General features: G+C 53.5%; 1 protein-coding gene across 1 annotated transcript in view; it reads right to left on the minus strand.

The window, feature by feature from the left end:
* The window catches only part of NOL4L (nucleolar protein 4 like), a 126,848-nt gene that overhangs the window by 73,969 nt on the left and 26,565 nt on the right, over positions 1 to 26,314 (minus strand). The window contains exon 2 of the mRNA XM_065892149.1: positions 1,087 to 1,242. Coding sequence (XP_065748221.1) covers positions 1,087 to 1,242 — 156 coding nt within the window. The remainder of the gene's footprint in view (positions 1 to 1,086; positions 1,243 to 26,314) is intronic.

Raw genomic sequence — 26,314 nt, forward strand, 5'->3', positions numbered from 1 at the left:
CAGGTCTCTAGGAAGCCAGAGAGAAAGTCAACACAGAGCTGACTGCCACTTCAGTGCTGTGTGACCTTAGAGCGGTAGCCTACCTCTCTGGGTCTCAGCTTCCTCAACTGTGAAGTGGGCCACAGCACCTCTGTCACAGGACTGCTGTGAGGCTTGAATGAACATAAAATGCTTGGCTTTACTGGTTTAGTGGTGGGTGCCAGACAAGTGGTTCAGAGCTGTTCATGAGCCATGGCAATGGGGGTCAATGGGGGGGGGGGGCACGACCAGAACCCAGGCAGGCCCCTCCTGCTCTGGCCACCATCCCCTCCACTGCCCGGTGTGTGATGTTTCCCACCCTAGGTTGCCGCCTCTGCTCTCTTCTGCCTACCCAAAGTTTAGACTGCTAGCTCACCTGCCACCTTCTCCATGAAGTCCCCCTGGCTTAGCACTGAAAGTTGGTGTCTGGAGGGCCCTTTGCTGAACGACCAGGCGTACCTGGGTTCTTGTTCCCTCGAAGCTAGTCTTGGACACATTTCTGTTTCTCGTATCTTGGTTTTGCTCTCAGCCTCCCAACCCCAAATCGAACTGTGCTTTCCTAGAGGGTGGGGCCCCGGTCCTCAGACTTCCCCTGGGGAACTACCAGCACTGACTTCACAGGGTCGTAGGGGGCTGAATGAACTCACACATAGGGAGTATTCAGGACAGGCCTGGCACACAGTAAATGCCATGGAAGCATTTGCTCTGATGATTATTATCATCTAGCCACCCCACCCCCAACTGCGGCCCCAGGCTGGGGCTGGGGGGATGGAGTGAAGCAGAAACCAGGAAGAGGAGGGCTTTCCTCCTTCCCTCATCCCTCTCCTTCCCTCCCTCTCACTCCCTTCAACCTGCTTCTCCTTTGTGCTCAGACCACAGAGCCCGCCCCCTCGCCCCATGAGCCATCTCTGGCTGCCATGCCCTTGCCCTGTGCCCCCCTGGGTCCCCAAAGGCTGTTTCATCACGCCTCAGCTCCCTGCCCCACCCCCCTGCCCAACATGTGCGGATCCCATGGCCTCCTGCCAAGGCCTGGGGCTGCCAGCAGAGGCAAAGAGACAGAAATCTCACCGCTCGGTAGGTTTTCTTCTGCCCAGCGTGCTTGGGGGCTTTGCCTGGCTCCGCTGAGCTCTCCACATGCATCGAGTAGATGATGTCAAAGAAATCTTCCACCACAGCGACCCGCTTCAGAGAGATGCCCTCCGGCTCCGACAGGCCATCTGCCCCCTGCGACAGGGTGGACAAGCTGTGTTAGTGTCAGGGATGATGGCAGGGTGAGAGCTGGGCCCTGTGGCTGGGCAGTGGGTCAGGGGCAGGGACACCGCTGCTTGCTGACCCCGTAAGGCCTCCGATGGTAGGTCTGGGGGGCTGGGGGAGAGGAGCCTGCTGAGAGGGCCGCAGGGAGGGGGCTTCCAGAGTCAAGGGTGGCTGCTGCTACTAAATCTGCCAGAAACAATGGGCAGAGAAAAACAACAAATTAAAAAACCAAGAGCTACCATGTTCACAATTTCAGACAGATTGTGCCAGACTCAGAAGGGAGCTTTCGAATCACACACTATGCCAAGACCATCCTGGAAGTCTCTGGGGAGGGGGGCGGTGCTAAATAGATGCGGCTCCATCAAGAGCTCCCCAATTAGCAGTAACCTTTCGCTGTGGTCCTGGGCTAGGGTCCCAGGGAAACGGCTCGGATCACCTGGGTGACTCCTGCCTCGCCCTGGCCTTTCAGAAAAGCTTTTCACCGCTGCCCACCTCCCCGCTCCAGCAGCTGAGCGCCAGCAACGGCACCCGGGCTCTTTGTGTGTGGAGATGTAGAGAATGACAGACACAAGGCCACGTGGAAGTGGCAGGGCCACATGAGTGGGGTGGCCGTGGACCCCCCGAGCCTCTTATTGGGCTGGCACGAGTGCTGTCAGCTGGCCCCAAAAAGGTGTGCCAGGATCTCAGGGACACTGGGCTTTCAGCCATCATCTCCCTAAGTGGAGACTTGGAGGGCTCTGGGGGTTTCAAAGAGGAAGAGCAAGCAGTGTTTGGGAGGGGGGATTTGGGAAAAAGGAGGCAGGCTCTTCTCTACAAGAGCTCAAGACACAAATCTCCAATAGAATTCTTCCCCAAAGGATCCCACTCAAGAATGTTGGCTCTTTGGAGGGCGAAAGGGGGTGTTCTTCTGGGGGCTCACAGCTGTCTCCCCTGCACAGAGCACAATGCCTGGCACACAGTAGGCTCAATAAACAGCTGCTGAATGACTGGGTTGTTGTAAGCGGCAGCCAGGCAGGGTAGTTTAGACACACACTTCTCCAGTTTCAATGGGGCCCCATCATTTACGTGGCTGTGTGACCCTGAGCAGGTATTTTGCTTTTCTGAGCCTCAGGTCCTTTACCTAGAGGCTGGGCATAACGGAAGCACCTTTCCCATAAGCTGCAGAGAGGAGTAAATGAAATGTGTGCGCGGCACTTAGCACCAAGCCTGGCCACAGAAACTGCTGGATAAATATTGTCATTAAGAAGTGCTTTGCCAATTGCCAAGCTTCCCCCAGCCAGGACGGGGCTGAACATCGCGACAAGCCTGGGAGACCGTTAGGGTCAGGACCTGCCTGTGGGATGGTGGCTGGTAAGGGTCAGAGCTGGCTCAGGACTTTGGTTTTTGTCGTCCGGGGAGAATCGAGGGCACGCTGAATGGGACACTCACTCACAATACATTTTGGGCACAGGCAGGGTTTGCTTTTATCCAGCAATTTTCTCAACGTGCCATGATAGGATAGCAGGGCTATCTCTTTGCCAGTGGCCCACTTGAGAGCAGGTGGAAAGGAAGGGCATCTGGGACGTAGGGACCAAACCCTAGGGCTAGTGGGCAGCGTCCATGAGTGATGACCCTGGGTGGTGACCTCACTGGCCCTGCATCCACTGCAATGGGGACTTCTCAGCAGGTACCTGCTGTGTGTGTGTGTGTGTGTGTGTGTGTGTGTGTGTGTGTTCGCGCGCCTGTGTAGGAAGAGTAGCTTGCTGGTCCTGACTGCTTGCTGTGAGACTGTAGGCAAACTCTTCAACCTCCCTGAGCTTCACTTACGAGATGAGCTGTAAAATTCCATGACTGCTATTCTTAAACCCTCTCAGAAGTTACTGTTATCTCTGTCTTGAGGGTATCGGAAGTCCCCCTCTGAAGTCCTGGGCTCATCAGTGACTAATTCATTAGCTGACTTGTGACTACCAGCATTTTGGAGATCTTCAAATACTGCCGTGACAGAGATGCATGGGACAAATATTATGACAGGTCAGTTACAATACACTTCTAACCAGAGGTTCACATTGATGACAACAAACAAAAGAAACTTAAGAATGAAAATACCACTGGGTTTCTATTTCTTGAGCGGGGGTGGGTTCAGTTTATAAAAAGCCATTGATCTGAACACTTAAAATCTGTGTACTTTTCTGTGTGTCTGTTAAACTTAATTTTAAAAGGTATATTTTTTAAAAGTATAATGGGGTGGGTAGTTCCAGATTTCAATAATCTGAGTCCCAGAGGCATAATGATGGGTTTCGCTGCTTACAAGTGAATAGACCTCTCTGCTCATAAAATTGTTTCAGGCCAGAACACAGATACTTCTGGAAAAAGTTGATAAAATCTGATGAGAAGGAAGAGAGGAAAAAGACAATCTGATGAAAGATAATATTTTAGATAGGTGAGATGGAAAGTGCCCCCTAACCAGCTTGGTGACCTTGGACAGGTCACTTCTTCACGTCTTAAAACTCAGTTTCCTGGGCTTCCCTGGTGGCGGAGTGGTTAAGAATCCACCTGCCAATGCAGGGGACATGGGTTCGAGCCCTGGTCCGGGAAGATCCCACATGCCACGGAGCAACTAAGTCCGTGCACCACAACTACTGAGCACTCCAGAGCCCGCGAGCCACAACTGCTGAGCCTGTGTGCCACAACTACTGAAGCCTGCACGCCTAGAGCCCGTGCTCCGCAACGAGAGAAGCCACCGCAGTGAGAAGCCCGCGTGCCACAACTAAGAGTAGCCCCCGCTCACTGCAACTAGAGAAAGCCCGTGCACAGCAACGAAAACCCAATGCAACCAAAAATAAATTAATTAATTAAAAAAAAAACAACTCAGTTTCCTCTCACCTGTAAAATGAACCTAAAAAGTCCTAGTTGGATGTTCCAAGGCTCAGGTAAGAATGTAAGTCAGGCATCTGCCACATAGATCCATTCAGGTTACAGAAGGGGTCCCCCGAGGTAATAACCACCATCAGAAGGCATGCAGAATCTTATGCAAAGTAACATGCTAATAAGGCTGTCACAAATACTTGGAATAAGCTTCCCTAAAGTCAAGGTATAGCTAACGAACTCAGATTAAACAGCAGAACACACTGCCCAGTGCCTGACCTGCCTCGGTCCCAGCCTCCCACCTCCATTCACAGGCAGGCGCGGGTAACCAACAGCTTTGTACCTGGCCCAACGTTGACCATAAAATTAACCCAGAGAAACTATTCAGGGATGCTCCCTCTTTAAAAATGGATTGTCGGGGCTTCCCTGGTGGCGCAGTGGTTGAGAGTCCGCTTGCCGATGCAGGGGACACGGGTTCGTGCCCCGGTCCGGGAAGACCCCACATGCCGCGGAGCGGCTGGGCCCGTGAGCCATGGCCGCTGAGCCTGCGCGTCCGGAGCCTGTGCTCCGCAGCGGGAGAGGCCACAGAAGTGAGAGGCCCGCTTACCGCAAAAACAAACAAACAAAAAATGGATTGTCCTCTCCTGTGCTGTTCAAACCTGGGTCCTGTAATCGGTCTGTCTCAACTGCAGAGATGTACACGGGAAAGGAGACGGCCCGTAGCAACCAGAATTCAAACCACACAAGGTCTGCAGAGCCACACCTTGAACTGTCCTCTGGTGAGCTGTGGCCACCTGGACACCGTGTGTACTACACCTGAGGGTGGAACACCAGGATAGCTGTGTGGCCTTCAAGGAGAACCCTGGGAAGAGAACAAAGGGATCGCACGGCAGTCACGTGCCACAGACAGCTCTGCCATGCCCTGCATCCACAGAGGTAATAACTTTCATGCTAAATGCTGCAGGAAAGGCATGCCTTTCCTAGCCGAGAATCCAGACGCAGTACTACAACGCTTGAGCTGCTAATTAGGGAGTGGACAGCACCTTCCGCATAGCCTTGGGATGCCTCTGCCAACCACCTCTGCTTTGTACCCAAGTTAGCTTAGTCTGATCCACAGCCCTAAGCAAGCTGGGCCCTGGGTTGACAAAGGAAGCTCACTTCATTTACAGGCTGCATAAAGAGTGGGGCTGGAGCCTCTTGGCTATTCCCCACTTCCTGGCAACGCCAACCAGGGGTGATGGAATGGAACCCAGCAGCACCGCATGGGAAAAGCCATGAAAAACACATGGTCAGGGCTTCCCTGGTGGCGCAGTGGTTGAGAGTCCGCCTGCCGATGCAGGGGACACGGGTTCGTGCCCCGGTCCGGGAAAATCCCACATGCCGCGGAGCGGCTGGGCCCGTGAGCCATGGCCGCTGAGCCTGCGCGTCCGGAGCCTGTGCTCTGCAACCGGAGAGGCCACAACAGTGAGAGGCCTGCGAATCGCAAAAAAAAAAAAACACACAAAAAAGCACGTGGTCAGTTGTGCAGGACCGACCTCTGGGGCCTTCCTGTGTGGGGAAGAATATTGCCATGGTAACTTACTACATCCTTCTGAAACAGCTAACTCCAAAACAGCCAGCCAGACTTGGGCCAACAAAACCAGACATGGCAATAGTTGTTAAAAATTCATGGAGCGGGACTTCCCTGGTGGCGCAGAGGTTAAGAATCTGCCTGTCAATGCAGGGGATACAGGTTCGAGCCCTGGTCTGGGAAGATCCCACGTGCCGCGGAGCAACTAAGCCCGTGCACCGCAACTACTGAGCCTGCGCTCCAGAGCCCGCTTGCCTATAGCCCGTGCTCCGCGACGAGAAGCCACAGCAATGAGAAGTCCGCACACAGCAACGAAGAGTAGCCCCTGCTCGCCACGACTAAAGAAAGTCAGCGCGCAGCAACAGACCCAACACGGCCAAAAAAAAAAAAAAAAAATTCATGGAGCTACAAACTTTCTTGGTTATTACCATCTTCCTTAAAACCAGCCCATCTGGGTTCCAAACTAAAGACCAGGTTGCAAGTCATTGAGGAAACCACCAAATGTCTACTTAAGCAAGGCTGGTATCTCAGAATATTTATAACAATGGTTCGCAAAGTGTGGTCCCTAGGCATCACCCGTGAACTTGTTAGAAATGCAGTTCTCAGGTTCCACCTCAGACCTACCAAATCTGACACTCTGAGGATTTTAATAGACCCCCCAGATGATTCTAATGCATGACAGATTTGGGGAACTGCTGGTTAGAATGTCTCTGTGATTGAGACAGGGAGGTAACTAGTAAGGAAACTGGCATTGGATAATGAATATAAACATGTTCTGGGACTTCCCTGGTGGTCCAGTGGTTAAGACTCCACGTTTCCAGTGCTGGGGGCCCGAGTTCGATCCCTGGTCAGGGAACTAGATCCCGCATGCCGCAACTAAAAATTCCGCATGCCACAATGAAGATCCCGCAGGTGGCACAGCCAAATAAATATTTTTTTAAAAAAAAAGAATAAACATGTTCCGTGCTGCCAGGCCTAATATATTATTATTTTCTTCTCCAGTGAAGGCCCATTTTCCTAATGGTGGGAAGAAAAGAATCTCATTGGACAACATTAGTATGAATTCAAAACACCTACCCAGAGGCTTAATGTGGCTAATGGATAGAAAGAGCTGGAGTGCCCAGTGTCCTGACATCTGATTTTTAAGTCCTCCCTGGCAAAATTAATTAATACCTGAGCAGGTCATCCCTTGACGGGTCTTTTTCTGGCTTCCTCAGTTTCCTCAAATGATCTGAATGCTCGGCACAAAGGGGACTGCTGTGCCCAGGGCTGCAAACCTAGGAGAGAGATGAGCATATCTTCCCAGGCCCCTGCCTGGGTGGCCTCGCGGGCTGTTGTTGGGAGTCATCTCTCAGGTGAGCTCCTGAATCTGACTGAGTCTTGCCTGTCTTCCCACTAAGTCAATTAAACGGACTCCTGCCCTTGATGGCAGGTGAGGTCCAATTGCTAATGGATTGCAGTTCTGTCATCTCCACTGGAACTTCAAAGTCACTTGCTGGTAATAAGTTATACACTTATCAAAGTGGGCTCACCGTTTCAGGCCACCGGGGTGCCGTTTAGTGCACCACCATCACTATAGTAGGGGCATGTGCCTTCCAGCAACGAAGTGTCCATGATTAAGAGAATGAGGCTAAACAGTGGGGACATTTCTCAACTGGGTTCCTAAGGTAGAGGAAGAAACCATGCAAACAGTCCTTAGGATGAGCCCTTTTGGTGCAGCTCTAGACAAAGAGTAAAAATCAACGAGCTGCCCTGGTGGCACAGTGGTTAAGAATCCGCCTGCCAATGCAGGAGACACGAGTTCGAGCCCTGGTCTGGGAGGATCCCACATGCCTCGGAGCAGCAAAGCCCATGTGCCACAACTACTGAGCCTGCGCTCTGGAGCCCGAGAGCCACAACTACTGAGCCCGTGTGCCACAACTAGTGAGCCCACGTGCTGCAACTGCTGAAGCCCGTGCGCCTGGAGCCTGTGCTCCTCAACGGGAGAGGCCACCGCAATGAGAAGCACACGCACCGCAACGAAGAGTAGCCCCCGCTCGTCGCAACTAGAGAAAGCCCGCGCACGGCAACAAAGACCCAACGCAGCCAAAAATAAATACATTTATTTCAAAAAAAAAATCAACGAGATTGCTGTCAGAGGAGAAAGTCAGTGAGCAGAACCCACCCCTGGGGAAACACACCTTTGGCTGCCACTTGTTTGGGAGCCCAGGACTTCAGGAGGTTGATTGCACAGACAAGTGTGAAGATGCTGCCCCATCCCATCAGGGCCAGCCAGATTACAGGCAAAAGCTACTGCAAACGCTATTAGCCGCGTGTTCTTCCTAACTTCTGGAACTGTGGCCATTCCTCCCGTGCCCCAAACCACACTTTAATCAATTCAGGCAGGACCAAGGTTTTGGAAACGGGGGTAGCAGTTTTTGGGGGGTTCCCACTAAGTCTCATTCCAACTACTGGTAGGGCTGAAAGAAGACCCAAGGGGAGAAGTCAGCTTCCTGCAAAGGGTCCTCAGAGGGAAAGGAAAATGGTGGAGATGAAATTTAAAAAGCAAACTAAATGGAGAGAACGAAAAGAACAGAAAACCAGAATGAAGACTGTCACCCAAATATCCAGAAATTCTTTCCTCAGAATCTCCAAGAGAAGCCGGTCACAGTTTGCAAAGGGCACTCAGATGACTGAGAGGGGCCGTTACTTTAATGGGACAAGGACAGTATTTGAATTTCTCTCCATTATGAACACTACTTACTGCAGACTGGAAACCAAAACCAAAAGCAAGAAAACTCCAAGATAAAGATTCACAGCAGAATTTTCGGACCCATGGTTGCACTGAGCTCTGTAGGCCTGGATGGGGTGGAGGGATGAGACCTCCCCCCGCATAAATAAATAAATACAAAAACAAGGCGTGGAGGACCTAATGTTGCCTCTTCTCCACCCCTGTGCACAATCTCCAACTGTTAGTGCAGAGCCGCCACCGCATCGCACCTGCCATCTGGAACAGGCCTCATATATTCCAAGGCTTCCTTTCTGCTTCGCTGAACCTCCATCTTCTTTCAAATCACGCCGGGGACCGAAATGCACACGCTGGGGCCACAGGGCAGGGTGCTGGGGATCAGCCCCCAAACAACAGCACTACCTTTGAGGGATGCCACCCTTCAAGCAGCTCTGAATGTTTTTCTTTTTCCTTTTTTTTTTCTTTTTGGTTTTGTTAACTGTGGGATGTCTGGAAAGGGTGAACGGGGAAGGAGTGGGAAGAGAAAGGGGTGTAGTGGGCCAACGTGTCCCCCTCTTGGCGCAATGACCCCGGTTTAAGGGATGGAGGGAGGGAGTAGCTAAGGCACTCTCAAGCAGGATAGGGTAGGGCCTGGGGGATAGGAATTCTGGCCTGGGCGTGCCAGGAGGGCGCAGGTGCGCTAAGGTTAAGTCACAGGCCTGAGGACAATGAGCCCTGACCCTGGGCCTCAGTTTCCTCCTGTGCAGAGATAACACGATACGCGCAGTGCCTTTCGCCACCTCACAGGAAGGTTGTGGGGACCCAAAGGATGCACAAATAGCCCCCACCCTGGGCGAGATATCCATAAATAACCGCGGTCACCGCTACTATGGAGGGGCGCGCTCCAGGATTCTGGGCACCCGCCTCCCTCGAGCGCCGCGGCCAAGGGCAAGGGAGTGGGGTCGCTGAGGTGGGGGTGAGGCGGAAGGGGGCGGCCCTGAGCCATGCAGACCCAGCGGGCGGGTCCCTTCGGGGCCGCAGCGGGCGGCCGGGGCGCGCTAACGAGCGGGGCCCCAGGTGCGGGCCCCACCCCAGACTTGGGGGGAGGAGGAGGGGCTGGAGGGGGAGGGGAAAGGCCCGCGCTAATGACTGTTGACAGCGCGCGCTGGGACTGGCCGAGCCGCGCGCGCCACTGACAGCTGCTCCGGCGGGGAGCGGGGGGACGGGGGTGAGGCTGCTCGCGCTCCCCCCACGGCGCACGCGCGTGCGCCTCGGCGAGGAGGGGCCGGGAGGAGCGCGCGCGCCAGGCCCGGGTTCGGAGGGCCTGCTGGAGCGGCTCGCGCGGGCTCCTCGCGGGCAGGCAGGTAATGAGAGTAACCATGGCAACCCACCAGAGGAAGTGTATTCTGCAGGAGACGTTAATCCCCTCTCCCCGGAGCTGGGACAGCCTGACTTTCCATTCTCACACAGTAATTAGATACCAGCTGTCAGTGCAGGGGGGACGGCTCCGCGGCTGCAGCCCGGCTGGGGGGGGGGGGGGGGCGCACAAAGGGGGCGGGGGGGGGCGGGAGGAACGCGGGGAAGAGGGCGTTAAAGACACAGGGACGCTTTCCGGCGGGTGGGCCGGGGCGGCGCGCCTCCCCCAGTCTCCGGCCTCGAGGCGCGCTCCCGCTCACCTGGAGACCCCGCCCGCGCGGGGCCCCGCCCACTCGACACGCACCTGCTGCGCGCGCGCGCCCGCCCGCCGGCCCCTGCGTTCCCCCTTTTTCGACCCCGCCTCCCCACTCTCCGCGCACCTGCTCCGCTCCCCGCCCTCCTGGGACGCTGCCCACCTGTCCTTTGTGCGAGGCGGTACCATTCGATCTGCCCAGCTCTCCTTCAGGGAGCGCCCGCTATGTGCCAGGCGCCGTGCCAAGCCTGATCTGTGTAATCCTCACAGACCCTCTGCGGTAGGCGCCTCTGCTGCTCCCCGCCCAGGGCGCAGCGGGGTGTGGCCATTTGCCCAGGGTCACGCAGACTTGAACTCCCATCCCGATGCCCATTTAACCACCAAGCTGCAGCGCCTCCCCATCGCGTCCACATCCGTTATAGCTCCAGGGGCCTCCCAACCGCCCAGGGAGACAAAACAATCACGCTGGTGGCTGGCATCGTGGTGCACTTAATGTGTGCCAAGCATTCACTGCCTCATTTCACTTTCCCAGCAGCCCTGGGAGGATTATTACCCCCATCTTATAGATGAGGAAACTGAGGCACAGAAAATGGAAGTGACTTGTCCACAGGCATGGAGAACAGAGTGGAAGAGCTGGATTCAAACCCAGGCACTCAGACCCCAGGATCCATGCTGTCAGCTACGGGCACTATTAACTCCACACCCAGGTTCCTGGTGTCTGTAATCCAGCCCAGGCCCTCTCCTTTCACCCTTCAGCCCACCCACATCCTGTCCCAGCATCAGTAAGGAGCTGCCTCCCTTAGCCATACCTGAGAAATAGAAGTTCCTAGGCCCAAAGCCACTGCCACGTCCCTAATTTCTGCCAGACCTCCCAGAAACCCTGGCTCTCAGCGAGGGTAGCCACTCAGAAATCATTGTAGGCCAGCCTCCCCATTTCCCAGGTAGGGGAACCAAGACCACCAAGGTGAAAGGCTAGCCCAAGGAGGAGATGGCCTCGTGGAGCCTTTTGCGGGGAGTTCAGTCCCCGCAGGCCCAGCTATGGCTCCTGCCCCCCCACCCCACAGTCAGGTCTGGGGGGGCACGCCAAGGAGGGGCAGGAAGTGCTGAGAAGCAGAGCGGGCTCCTGTCCCCAGTGGCGGCGGGTGTCTGGGGCAGGAGGAGGCTATCTGATCCCTTCCCCACTGCCCCGGCCATGACCTCCTCCCTCCCTCCATCTCTCCCTCCTCTCTCATGGCCAGGGGAGCCAGCACCCCGGGCTGCAGCTGAGAACCCAGCGTTCCCCAACCAGGCCCACATTCCTGTGGGAGGAGGAGTGGGGGGGGGGCATTGGGCCAAGGGCTTTAGGGACGGGGCACCCCTGGGGTTGCCCCACCCTGCCTGGGCCAAGGCCGGGCTGTCTCCAACCTCACCATTTCCTGCCTCCGCTCTCCGCATCTCTCAGTAGCAGAGCTGCCTAAATTTGGCTCCAGGAGGGAATGGGGGAGGTGGCAGCAGGCGGGTGCTGTCAGAGGCCAGGGCGCAGCTCCCTGTCTAGCCGGCTGGCATTTTTGCTGTCTGGAGGAGGGCAGGGGGGCCCAGCAGCCCTCTCCGGGAAAGGGAGATGTTCGTACCTTCTGACGTGAACTGAGTAATGTGCAAACGACATGCAAACCAAGCTTCAAATCAGCATCTCAGCCAGGGAACAGCTTGGGTGCTGCTTTTGGGATGAGAACAGAAGGACCAGTGGCCCACTCCCCAGGGCTCCAGTGGGGGCTGAGGGTGGGTACAGGGTGTCCAGGGCTGGGAGCTGGGAGACTCCGTTTCTTGCTGGGTGGAGCTTCAGGGCTTTGCATCAGTGGCTGGACGCTCTGGGTCCCAGCCTGAGAGCAGGGCCATGGCTTTCTCTGCCTGCTCTGGCACAGTGCTTGGCACACCCTGTTACGTGGTTAAGCACGTGAGTTTGTAGCCACCCTGTCTAGGTTTGAACCTTGGGTCTCTACTGGCCAACTCGGTGAATTCATCAACAACGTACCCAAGCAAACAGCTCGTGTAATTGGCATCCCTTTTAGGACTTCCCTGCCCTAGAAGGTGGGCACAGGGGCATGGCCCAAAAGAACATGGGCTTTGGAATGAGACCTGGATTCCAGGTCTGGCTTAGCCAGTGAGGCTCTGTGGGTCTCACGCCCTCCTCTGGGAAATGGGTTCAGGATCTCAAGCTCAGCTGTGATGTCCACGTGAGGGCCTGGACTCTCCGGAAGTCTTCTCACCAGCGTGGTCTCACTGCTCTCTGCATTCATTCAACTACCTTCTCTGTCCCGGTCCCATCTCCCCTCTCCTCTTTGCTGTCTTGGTTTTTCTCTCGTCTTGTAGATTTCTTACAGTCTCTCCCCTCCCGTTCTCTCCACTTGTCTCGGCAGACCTCAGGGAAGCCACTGCCTCTCCCAGTCTCAGTCTGCACATCTGCTGCATGGGGGTAATGGGAGGTGGATGGTGAGCTCCGTCTGGGGTCTAGGGCCCAGGAGGAACTTGATGGGCGGCAGCACTGCATAAGGCCCATTTACATCCCAAATGACCAGGAGGGGTGGGCTGTGCCCCCAGCTCTATCAGGTATGGGGTGTTGGGGCCCCACTTCTCGGTAACTCTGTTTAACCCCAGATAACTGCTCTCCTGCCCCTCGGCCAGGGCTGATATGAGCTGAATCCAGCTTCCTGCCACCCAAAAGCCACTTCCTGCCAAACTCGAGCTGATACCAGAAGAACTTGTTTTCTGCGCACAGAGCAGTCCCGCTGGGGCGGCCACCCGCCTGCCCCGGGTGTGAACATTTTTTCCATCTGCAGGTCGGCCTGGTGAGGCCGGCGGGCGGTGGTGGGGGAGGATGGGGACTCTGCCCTCCTCACCTCTGAACCTGCCTGTCCTGCCCCGCCACAGCCTCCGGGCCTGCCAGCCAGCCCAGGAAGGGTGCCAGGTGGCCCTCTGGGCCCAGACAGACACGTGTAGGCAGCCATACACAGTCTCACACAGCCACACACACAGCCGGCCTGACAGTCCTCACAGCCACCGGGCGTTTGGGTGAAGACTCTGGGAGACAAGTGTGTGACCCTGTCAGACAGCAGTCGCACACACTCAGAGTCACAGACAACCGCACACGGAGACAGTACACCCAGTCTCAGTCACTCACACACAGGCACACGGAGCTCCCCACACTTGCCCAGCGTCCCCCTTCCAGATGTATTCACTAATTCAACAAACACTCTCTGAGGGCCTGCTCTGTGCCAAGCCCTGGGCTAACCCAGAGTAAAAGCTATTGGAATAGTAACACATAAGTAGCCGACCTGTGCTGTTCCCTCAGTTTCCTTACCTGTGAAGTGGGGAGAACAGCCCTGCCCCATAGGTCTGTTGGGAGGATTAATGAGCTAATTCGTGCAAGGCCCTGGTCCCCATATGGCCCGTAGACAGCACCGTCTAAGTTAGGCTATCTTAGTTAAGCAGGAGCTTCCCGTGCCCAGCTCCACTGGGATCTTACATACCTTACGGCCCTGAGTCCTGGCCCAAGCCCCCCACGGCTCAGGTCCTCATTCCCATTTCCACAGATGAGGAAACTGAAGCTCAGGGAAGAGGCCCACAGGCCCTCAGGGTGCCCCCGTGACCTCCTCTGCTGCCGCGTCACTCTGCGGCCCCGGCCTGCCTCACTACCCGCCTCGCCACACAGCCACGGCTGCCTGTGCCTGGTTGCTCTTGGTGTGACCGGCTCCTTCTGGCCTGCCTACTTCCCCGGCTCCTCCCCAAAGCCCAGGCAGCCCCTGCTCACTTCCCTCAGAACACTCATCACCTGTGGAGCACCTGGACCCTCCCCTGGCCTTGAAGGGCCAAGAGTCAGAACCATTTTGTCCATCCTCTGGCACCTAGTAGGTGCTCAACAACTTCAGAACTAAATGAATACACGAAGTGGCCTGCCCCTCACAGCTACTGAGGACAGAGTCTGGAGCCACGCCAGGACACCTGAAGCTGGAGCTCAGTCCTGTGCTATCTTGCTTCTCACGCCACCAGCACTTCATAGCGTGTCAATGAATGAATGAATGAAACCAAGATTTCGGGATCCCGGTCCAGGGCTCTCTGGGCCAAACCTCCTTCACTTCCTGGCAGCGTGGACAGGAGCCAAGCTCCAGCCGCTTCGGATGGTGGCGGGGCTGACGGGCCGCCTGAAGCCTGCTGTCAGGAGCTCGTCTGGCCACAGCCGCCAGCAGGGAAGACCAGCTGGCGGTGCAGGGTCCATCGGCCCAGGCCTGGAATCTGAGCCGCCCTGAGAGGCCCAGCTTCTCTCCAGGCCCCCACAAACTGGCCTTTGTTTCCCAGGCCGGCCAAGACCCAGCAGCCTGGGCTTTCTCTCTGCCTGCGGCACCCGCACTGAGCTGGCGGGGTAAATGGGCCAGCCTCCCCTCTGTCCGGGCCCAGGATGTCGCTTCAGGACTAAATGGAGATGTAATTTTCTATACAAATCCATGACAATTTAGATGGAGTGATTGTAATTGGCTTTTCAATGGGGGTTTTGTCCAGTGCTGGTGGCTAGAACTGGGTGGCCTGTTTGAGGCAGGCTCCATTTAAATGACAATAAAGCAATAATATTGAGGACTTGTACGGTACCCAGAGCCCCAAGTGGAGCCTCATGTTTATGGATCTGGTTCTTCCCTGGGGCTGTCTGGACAACCGGGTAGTGGGGGGCACGGAGCCCGGGAGAGGGGCTATTCCAGACATAAAGGCTCCGGGACGGCCGGGGCGGGGTCGCATGTCCACCGGCTCCCCTGCTCCACACTCATCACACAACCACTGACTAGTGCCGCCCGTGGGCTGGCTGCCATTCCAGGTGCTGGGGGTGCCGAGAGCCAGAGAACCCTCCCGGGCAGGTCGGAGGCAGGAGGGAACAGTGGCTAGCTAGCACGATGTGAGGCTGGATGGAGAGCACGACCCAGAGCCAGATGGCACGGGTTCAAATCCTACCGCGCTCCTTACTAGCTTCCTGGGCTTTGGCAAGTTACTTAACCTCTCTGTGCCTCCGTTCCGCCAGCCATAAAATACAGTTGCAAAGTCCCTGTGAGGACGAAACACCTGTCGAGGGCTCAGCACGGTGCCTGGCGGGCGGAAGGGGCTGTCGGTAAGTCACCGCCTTGTTCGTTAAAACTCCAGCTCTGGTGTCAGACTTGCCAGGGGGTGACTGCGAGCTTGTGACTTAACCTCTTTAAACCTCCACCGGCTTCTCTTTAAGGTGGGGCTTTTAGGAGAGCCAACCCCACAGGGTGGTGGGGAGAGGATGCAGGAAGCGCTTGGCTCAGTGAACGTTAGCTCTCACTTGCAGTGATGCTTTTTGGCCTTGAGGAGCTTCCCATTCCGTGATAATTATACTGTTGGGTGTGGGAGACAGAAAGGGAAGGAGAGAAAGCTCACAGGAAGCCAGGACAAGAGCTGTCTCTGCTGGCAGGGGCTGAACTGGAAGGGAATGATCTGGAGGGGCCTCGGGAACAGGGTGGGGCTGCAGGCTGTGTTAAGGAAGGAAGGCTTCACAGAGGAGGTGACATTTGGGCTGGGCCTTGAAGGATGAGTGGCAGGGTTTTGCCAACATAGGACGGATCCCAGTGCCAGGCACCGTGGCTACAGAGTCACAGGCAGACCCTGCAGCCCTGCCTCCTGAGCACGTGTTTTGTACCTGTGGGAGTGGCTGAGGTGGGAAGATAAAGGCAGGCGGTCAGGGAGACCCTCCTGAAGGAGAGATGCTGAGAGCACATAGGAAGGGAAAGAGCCTGTGCAAAGGCCCGCAGGTGGGAAGGCGGCTGGCGTCTTAGGCTTTGGTGAGTGGACGGTGGGGAAACTGCAAAACATGGCTGGAGGGACTGGACGGGGGCTGTGGGTTTACTCACAGTGAAGTAGGCGGCCACAGAGGGATTTTAAGCAGGCGGGTAACACATTACATTTTTAAAGGATCCCTCCAGCTGCTTGTGGAAAATGGACTGCAGAGAGGAAGGGGTAAGAGGGAGACCTTGGAGAAGCGGGCGAGTCCCTGGAGGGAGGGAAGTGGTTGGATCCACAAAATAGCAGGCGCTCGGTAACTGCTGGCTGGATGATGGGCAAGCAGAGCAGAGCATGGTGAGGGGCTGGGTGCAGCTGGCACGTAAGCAGGGTTGGTGAAAGGAGATGAGAGAAGAGAGGTGAGGGCCGCCTCCCACCTCCCCTTGCAAGGCTAAGGCTCTGGGGCTCTTTCCTGAGGGCAGCAGGGGAGCCAATACGGGTTCTTCTCCAGGCAGAGAAAGACCATGCTGCGATCTGTGCTTTGGAAAGATCATTCTGCCGCAGGGTGGAAGGGTGGGAGGTGGTGGGTGGGCGAGGCTGGAGGGAAGGAGGCAGGGAGGGAGAGGGCTTGCTGAGGGCTCAGAGGCCTCAACAGGCATCCTAGCCATCCCTCAACTCCAAGAGCAACAAACTTCCTCTTCAGCAAGGTCTAAAATCTAGTCCCGGGTCACAGAGTTGTCAACGCAGAGTTGGGATCCGACCCCAGGGCTGTTCCCCTTTATTATCATTCCCATTCTGCAGATGAGGAAACCAAGGCTCCGAGAGGCTGAGTCACTCATCTAAGGAGACACAGCTAGGAACTGAGATCCAGGCTCAGACCCAGGCAGTCTGACTTCAGACCTGTACACCAGAGGTCCTAACCTGTATTTGGGGGTCAGAGGTTTATTACAATTTTGAATTTATCGCTAATACTTAAAAGTTGGGAAATTTCGTGGAAAAAGAAAACCCGAACTTTGTACAGAGCCTCCTGATGTTGACAGCTCCAGGACCCAGTCCTTGAACCTCATCCACCTAGCGGCTCCCAGGTTTACACCTCCAGCCTGGGCCTCTGCTCTGCATCCATTCGGCCGATTGGACATGTCTGAAAGCAAGTGCGTGTCTAGGGCCCCTGTAGAAGGCCAGGGAAAGGCATCTGTCTATTCATGCATCCATTCATTCGTTCAAGCATTTGGACCACCGCCACCGCCTCCAATGCCCGGCCATCGCCACCAAATCTCCTCCACCAGAAGCCTTCTCCATCTCCACTTACTCAGGTCAAATACCCAGGAGTCATCCTTGATTCCTCCCTCCTTCTCTCACATCCCCCCACGCCCATCTCACCCAACAGCAAATCCTGTTGGCTCCACCTTAAACTTTAACCAGAATGCAACTGCATTCCACCACTTTCCCTGCTCCTGACTTCCTGTCCCGGGACCCGCGGGGCTTCAGGGAGAAGCACATGCTGGCACTGGAGAGCCCTGGGGCCCTCCCCACTGGGTCTCAGTCTCTTCATCTGTAGGAAGGGTGGGATACAGCAGGTCATTTTGACTCCCGTTATCCTTTTGTCCAGATTCTGGAGCCGGGAAGAGCCTGGTTCACAGGACATTTCATGTTGAACTCCTAATTCCTTTCTGGCCTGGGCAGGACACAGGTGGGACAAAGGAATAGAGTGTGAGTGTCTGAGACAATGACAATCTTGACTTTCAACACCCTGGGGTGGGTTAGGAGCCCCCTGGAGTGGAGGACGTCTTGCTTACCACTGACCAGTCCCCAATATCTGCTGGAGCCTAGCACCGAGCAGGTGCTCAGGAAACATTTGTTGAATGAATAAAGGAATGAATGAACCTTCCTGGCCCTCCAAAGGCACCCTGGGCATTCACTCAATTTCAGAGGGCCTTGATTTTCCCATCTGAGAAATAGGTAGAGTCACCTAATGCCACTGCCTTCCTTCTGTACAACAACTAACATGTACTGAGCGCCTGCTGTGTGCCAGGCACATATTAACTCATTTATGCTTCACTATAATCCCAAGAAGTAGGAACAACTCCCTTTTATGATCGAGGACACTGAGGCCCAGAGAGGTTAAGTGACATGACCAAAGTCACACAGTGCATAAGTGGCTGAGCCAGAGACCATTCCAGGCAGCCTGGACCTAGAACTCTCATTCTATTTTTTTTTTTTTTTTGGCCGCACTGCGAGTAGCTTGCAGGATCTTAGTTCCCCAACCAGGGATTGAACCTGCACCCTTCCTTGGCAGTGAAAGCACGGAGTCCTAACCCCTGGACCACCAGGGAATTACCTAGAACTCTCATTCTTAAACACTGTTCCAGGCTACCCTTCAAGAAGAAATGAGGTCTGGGGAAGCCTGCCCCAAGGAGGCAGCCCACAACTTTATAGATGGGGATATGCTGAGCAGGGCTGCCAACTCGACAGTCCTTCCATGGCTCCCATTTAATACCAGTCAAATAAAACCCAAATACCCACACGTGGACTCAAGGCCCCTGGAAGGAGCTCCAGCTGCATCTTCTCCTTCCATAGGCCAGCCCCAGCGCAAATGTGATACTCCAGCCATGCTGGCTGCTTCTCTTCCCCATCAGCCTGGGGCTGTCCTGCCTCTATGACTGGACACACCCTGTCCCCTCTATGTAGAATGCCACCCCCTGGCTCCTGGGCCGTCGTTCCTCCAAGTTTCATTCAAATGTCCTCTCTCCTTCCTCCCTTCGAAGACTTCCCTGACCCCCAGCCATATTTCTTATCTTCGATTTCCTAAAGCACTTTGCCAGCAAGGATAACATAGTTAACGCGTCTCCATATGCCAGTACGTACTATTAACAACGCCACTTTACAGATGAGAAAATCGAGGCACCGAGAGGAGAAGTAAGTTGCCCAAAGTACCGTGGGATGGAGTCAAGATTGAACCAACACTGGCCTGACCCAAAGCTAGATCGCCAAGCCCTGAGTCAGACCACATTTCCCGAGGTCTGTCTTTGAGTCTTAGCTGCCTTACCAGGAGGGATGCAGCCTGAGGGCAGAGGCTACTTCGCACCCATCTTGGCGCCCCTGGCTCCTAGGACAGTGCCAGGCATACAGTAGGTGCTCACTCAAGACTCCCTAGTGACTGAACTGTGTTCACCTTCTACATGAGTAAACGTGGGCTTAGAAACAGATTCCCAGGCGTCACGTGCTGAACTTGTGTTCCTCTGGCAGTTATGCTGGAAGGCGTTTGAGGCACTGTGAAGGCACAGGAGCTGGATAGGATGGTGGAAAGTGAGTCAGGGTCAGAAGCCAGACAGACCATGTGACCTTAGATCACTGTAGAGTGGGGATTTTAATCCTGACCTTCAGGGTCATTGTGAGGGTATACACAGTGCCAGTGTATAGTGAGCGTTCAATACATGGTAATGATGATTATTAATTAACAGTACACATTCTAGACATTGCTGCCAGGAGCGGAAGGCAATCCGGCATCATCTACCAAGGACCAAAAGCAATTGGTCCCAGCAATTCTACTCCTTGGTAAAAACTCACATGTGTCTGAAATGGCCATCTGCGTTCAAGGAGGTTCACTGAGGTCTTGTTGTGAGAACATAATGCTGGAAACAACTTAAATGTCCATCGACAGAGGGCTAGGTAAATAAATTGTGGTACATCCATAAAATCGAATACTACCCAGCTATAAAAAAGAATGAGAAAGTTCTTTACGTTCTGACATACTTATGCACTGACAGCACATAGATCTACTGTTTCATGGGAAAACAACCTGAAGAATGTAAGAGCTAAAACTATAAAACTCTGAGAAGAAAGCATAAGGATAAATCTTTGTGACCTTGGATTAGGCAATGAAGACGACACTATAACACAAGCAAAAAAAAATTAGACAAACTGGACCTCATCAAAATTAAGAACTTTTGTCCTTTAGTGGACACCATCAAGAAAGTGAAAAGACAACCCACAGGCTGGAAGTAAATATTTGCAAATCATATATCTGATAAGGGACTTGTATTTAGAATATAGAAAGAACTCATAACTCAATAATAAAACAAATAATGCAATTAAAAATCAGTCGAAGAATCTGAATAGACATTTCTCCAAAGAAGCTATACAAACAGCCAATAAGCACGTGAAAAGATGCTAAATATCATTAGCCATCAGGGAAATGCAAATCAACACCACAATCGGGGGACTCCCCTGGTGGTGCGGTGGTAAAGAATCCACCTTCCAATGCAGGGGAGACAGGTTCCATCCCTGGTCCGGGAAGATCCCACATGCCACGGAGCAACTAAGCCTGAGCGCCACAACTACTGAGCTTGCGTGCCTCAACTAGAGAGCCTGCGTGCCACGAACTACAGAGCCCACGTGCTCTGGAACCCATGCACCACAACTAGAGAGGGAAAGCCCGCAGGCCACAACTACAAAGAAGCCCGTGTGCCGCAACAAAGAGCCTGTGCGCCACAATGAAAGATCCCACGTGCTGCACCTAAGACCTGACGCAGCCAAAAAAAAAAAAAAAGAAAAGAAAAGAGAAACAACCCACAATCAGAAGATACTATTTCACACCCACTGGGATGACTCGAATCAAAACGACAGATAATAATAAGTGTTGATGAGGATGTGGGAAAATTGGAAGCCTCCTACACTGCTGGTAGGATTGTAAAATGGTGCAATGATTTTGGAAAACAGTCTGGCAGTTTCTCAAAAGTTAAACACAGAATTACCCTATGACCCAGCAATTCCGTTCCTAGGTAGAAGAGAACTGAAAACGTATGTCCACACAGAAACTTGCACGTGACTGTTCATAGCAGCATTATTCATAATAGCTAAAATCTGGAAGCAACCCAAATGTCCATCAACTGTTGAACAGATAAACAAAATGTGGTATATCCATACAATGGAATACTATTCAGTAATAAAAAGGAAAGAAGTACATGCTACAGCATGGACAAACCTTGAAAAAATTATACTAAGTGAAAGAAGTCAGGCACAAAAGTCAGCCACATATCGTATGATTCCATTTATAGGAAATGTCCAGAGAAGGCAAATCTACAGTGAAAGAAGTAGTTTCCTAGGGCTGGGGAAGGAGGTCTAGGGGAGTGGGGAGTGACTGCTCTTGGGTATGGGGTTTCTTTTGGGGGTGATGAAAATGTTCTAAAATTGATGGTGGTGACGCTTGCACAATTCTGAATATCCCCAAAAACCACTGAGTTGTATTTTAAATGGGTGAATTGTATGGTATGTGAAGTATATCTCAATAAAGCTATTATAAGAACAAAAAGCAACCTACAGAACAGCGTACAACATATTTTGTGTAAAAATAGAAACAAACCCCAGAAATACATGTGCATATGTGCTTATACATATGTATAAAACATCTCTGGAAGGAAACCAGAGAAATAATAGTGGCTGCCCCTGGGGAGGGGAACCGGGTGGCTAGGAGGGAGAATTGTTTTTTCACTGTACACTGGTACCTGATGAATTTTTTTTTCCATAATGAGATTTTATTACCATTTCAAAATGTTATACTTAAAAAAAACCAAACCAGTGGTTTATAACTGGCCCTCAGCCAGAGGGTGGGTTGGGCGAGGCAGCTCTGAAACACAGGAGGTGGCGAGAGAAACCCAACTTTACAGTTTTCCAAGCCTTGCTAACATCCATCGTCTTTTTTATTTCTCACGCAAGCCCTGTCAGAGGGTTTCAGCACAAGCCCTGTTTCCAACAGCAAATCCTGTGGGTCTTCCTTCAAAAAAAAGCATAGAATTTGTCCATTTCTCACCCTCTGCAGGCACCCTTCTGGCTCAGGCCATCATCCTCTTCCACCTGGCTGACCTGGATCAAGGCAGCGGCCTTCTCCCAGCTTCCACCCTCTCCAGTCTGTACTCCACACGGATCTGCCCTTGGCTCCCACCACTCGCCCCCACAGCCTGGGCTCCAGCCCACTGGCCTCCTCACAGTTCCTCAGACTTACCAGGCACTTCCTTCCTCAGGGCCTTTGCACTTGCTCTGCTCTCGACCTAGAATACTTTCCCACCAGATATCCACCTGAAGGCTCCCTCACCTCTGGACAGTTCTCTGCTCCAATGTTTCCTCATAAAGAGGCCTTCCCAGACCTCCCTATCTTCCTTCCCTGCTTTATTTTTCTGTATAGGACTGACACATTTAATATTTACATTTACTTGCCTGTGATCTGTCTCTCCACCCCCAAATTTGGCTCCATGAAAGGTAGGCTTCTGTTTCTTTCCCCAGCACCTAGAACCATGCACATTGTAGGAGCTCAAAAATATCTGTTGAAATAAAAATGGGGGCTTCCCTGGTGGCGCAGTGGTTGAGAGTCCACCTGCCGATGCAGGGGACACGGGTTCGTGCCCCGGTCCGGGAAGATCCCACATGCTGCGGAGCGGCTGGGCCCGTGAGCCATGGCCGCTGAGCCTGCGCGTCCGGAGCCTGCGCTCCACAACGGGAGAGGCCGCAATGGTGAGAGTGCCGCGTACCGCAAAAAAAAAAAAAAACACTGGGTCCTAAGAAACTGTCACAGACCAGAGGAGCACAGGGAGATATGAGGACTAAATGTAACGTGGTCTCTTGATTGGGATCCTGAAACAGGAAACGAAAGTTAGGGAAAAACTAGTGAAATCTGAAAAAAAAAAAAAAAAGTGTGAGCTTAGTTAACAGTGATGTACCCATGTCGGTTCCTTAGTTGTAACAAACATACCATAACAGTGTCAAATGTTAGCAATAGGGGAAACTGGGTGAGGGGTAAATGGGAACTCTCTGGACTATATTTGCCACTTTTCTGTAAATCTAAAATTGTTCTAAAATAAACCATTTATTTAAATTTAAAAAATGTGTTGCATGGGGCTTCCCTGGTGGCACAGTGGTTGAGAATCTGCCTGCTAATGCAGGGGACACGGGTTCGAGCCCTGGTCTGGGAGGATCCCACATGCCGCAGAGCAGCTGGGCCCGTGAGCCACAACTACTGAGCCTGCGCGTCTGGAGCCTGTGCCCCGCAACAAGAGAGGTCACGATAGTGAGAGGCCCGCGCACCACGATGAAGAGTGGCCCCCGCTCGCCGCAACTAGAGAAAGCCCTCGCACAGAAACGAAGACCCAACACAGCAAAATTAATTAATTAATTAACTCCTACCCACAACATCTTAAAAAAAAAAAAAAATGTGTTGCATGAAAGCACACGTGTGCAAACTGAGGCTCAAAGGTGAAGGCATTTGCCACAGGCTACATAGCCAATGAAAAGCTGCAGCTCACGGGCAGAGAGCGGTGAACATCCCCCAAGAGAAGGAGGCCCCTGTCACTGCAGATCCATTTATTTTGCAATGAAAGGCAATGTTGTATTGGGGGAAGGTGGAGGTTTTCTTTCTAAACATCACAGGAGACTCAGACATTTTACTGAGAATCCACGTCTGGTCCTGTAGAGCTCAGAAGACAGGGATGCTCTCCCAGTAACTCCCCAGGAAATTGTCCTTTTCTCCTTGGCTCCCAGGAGGCCCAAAGGGCCTCTCCAAGTCATGATATTGTTTGCCAAGGGTTCTTGGCCCTGTGGCTCAAGATCTCAAGCCGGGCCATACAAATCAGGTTAGGGGACAAGGAGAGGGGCTAGGGGAGACAAAGGGTGGTCTAGGAAAGGAAGAGAAAAGGGACAACTCTTCTTGAGCACCTACAAGGAGGTGGCACTGGCCAAGGCATTTTAGGCCTGTGTGACCTCATTCCAGGCTCCCAGCCCAACAGGCTGGTTTGGTTATTCCTGTTTCCCTGATGAGGAAACCGATGATTGGAAAAGGATGCAGTTACAGGGTGATGAAGCAGACACACTGGGGTTTGATCTCTTCGGGCCTCATCTTGAACTTCTCTCCACACCCTTCCTGCCCTCTAGCGACGCTGGCTGCTCTCAGAACCACATCTGTCACCTGGCCTTTGCCCATGCTGTACCCTCTGCCTGAAACACCCTTTCTTCCCTGTTACTAAGCTAACTTCTACTCGACCTTCAAGTCTCAGCTCAAGTGTTACTGCCTGTTACGGGCTGAACTGTGTCCCCCGCAACTCCTTCCCACTGCAGATTCCTATGTTGAGGTCTTAACTCCTATACCTCAGAATGTGACTGTATTTGGAGATAGGGTCTTAAAAGAAGTAATTAAGTTAAATGAGGTTATTAGGGTGGGCCCTAATCCAACATGACCGGTGTCCTTATAAGAAGAGGAAATTAGGACGCAGAGACACACAGAGGAGAGACTGTGTGAAGACACAGGGAGAGGACGGCCCTCTGTGAGCCAAGGAAGAGGCCTCAAGAAACAAGCGCTGCTGACACCTTGATCTCGGGCTTGTAGCCTCCAGAATTGTGAGAAAACTAATTTCTGCTGTCTAAGACCCCCATTCTGTGGTACTTCGCTTTGGCAGCCCCAGCAAGTGAACAGACTGCCTCAGAGAACCCTCCCTGAGCCCCATGCCCAGGTCAGGACCTCGTGAGCCCCATTCCTTCACGGCACCTCTCACGACGGTGATACTCTGTTTATTTGTGTGACTGTCTGGTTAACAGCTATCGCCCCCAGCAGACGGTGAGCGTCATGAGGGCACAGATGGGGACTGCCATGGTCTCTGCCAGGGCCTAGCACAGTGCCCGCACATAGTAGGTTCTCCATAAACGAGCACTGCACGAAGCCAAGAAGGAGTAAAGGACAAGCAAATCTCCACGGCCTTGTCTCCCCTCGTGCCTCTGTCCCTGACCACAAAACAGCCAATGGAAGGCTTCTGGAACTCTTAAACTTCATTCCTTTTCTGAAGCAAATATTTCTTTTCGGGGTGGGGGGCTTCAGGTCTGTCAGGCTCAGGTTTGCCCAGCAACTTTAAATCCAATCCTTGCTAAAAAATGTAAAATTCATTCCTGGAGGCAACAAAGGAAAAGGTACCTCGCCCTTGGCGACCTGTGCCCACGCCTGCCTGAACCCTGTTCTTCCTGATTTCCAGTTCCAGCCCTGCCCAAATCCTGCCGTCTCCCTGGGGCTACATCCAAAAGCTTCCCTCCCAAAGAGCTCACCCTGGGGAGCCTAGAGACATGAAGTGGAGGCTCAGAAAGGGAAAGAGAGTGGCCCAAAGTCACACAGCCAAGCAGAGGCTGGTGCATCTGTGAACCTCAGCTCTGGGCTCAGTCCATCCCTTGGGGCATCAGCTATGGCATCTCCCCATATAAATGTCATCAGCCCCGGGGAAACTGCCCTACTTCTCTGACCTCAGGTACAGCAGAGGTCCTGGGGCTCAAAGAGGACGTGACCTGCCCAAGGTCACACAGCTGGGAAACAGTGGAGCCAGAGCTGGAAGTCCCGGAGCTCAGCCACCCTGACCTTCCACGTGGGCTGCTGGAGCTGGTTATGTGATGCTGATAGAGCTCCTGCTGCAGGGGGGGTGGGGAATCTTAGGAATCAGACCTGAGCTCAAGTCAAATCACCACGTGACCTCAGACAAGGGACTCCATCTCTCTGGGATGTTTCCTCAATTGTAACATGGGGTTAATGGAGTTCACGTGGTGGGGACAGGGGTTCAACGAAACAATGTTAAGGTTAACGTTCGATTCCTTAACTATGTTAAGGGGGTGAAACCATCAACAAAGAGCCCGTCCACTACATAGAGCAGGTCTACCTGCTAAGCCCATTCCATAAAGCGGGGTCCACCCTCCCACCCCGCCCCCATGAAGGGGCCCCTCGCTGCTATGCTTGTGCTGGGGTCCTGTCTGCTGAGTCATGGCACTGCCTCTCCCCACCATGTGCATTGCGGGTGGTGCCCGAAGGCGCTCAGGGTAGTTAGTTAGAATGTTCTTAACGTCCCCTCGGTCGCTACTACTTGTACAGAGACACACTCTGAAGGCAGGATCCTCTCTGCAGGGGAGTCAGGAACAACCCAGCCAGCTTCCCGAATCTCCCCATGTGGGCATGCCCAGTGCTTGGGCAGGGGGAGGCCGGTGGGTACTCTACCCCCACCAAGCTCTGCGACCTCTGGCAATCCCTTAAGGTGGACGGGGGCAAACTCTGACGCTGACCAGTTCTTTCTAGTTCTAAAAGCAGGTTCTGTACACTAGCACTTGCCTTCATGCACATCAAATACCCCTGGAAGGACAGACAAGAAGCTGTTTGCAGCGATGCCGTCTCAGAGCGGGACGGAGCAGCTGGGGCAGAGAATGGAGGAGCTTTACCATCTCTTTTTAAACTTTCAAATTTCGAATCATGTGAATGCATTGTGTACTTAAGCAAAGTTAAAATTAACAATAGTAACAGAAACTAGGATTCTGGGTGGAAGGATTAAAACCCCTGGCTTGGGACTTCCCTGGTGGCGCAGTGGTGAAGAATCTGCCTGCCATTGCAGGGGGACACGGGTTCGAGCCCTGGTCCGGTAAGATCCCACATGCTGCAGAGCAACTAGGCCCGTGAGCCACAACTACTGAGCCTGCGCTCTAGAGCCCG

This window comes from Phocoena phocoena, chromosome 15 (assembly GCF_963924675.1).
Source record: "Phocoena phocoena chromosome 15, mPhoPho1.1, whole genome shotgun sequence".
Taxonomy (NCBI): Eukaryota; Metazoa; Chordata; class Mammalia; order Artiodactyla; family Phocoenidae; genus Phocoena; species Phocoena phocoena.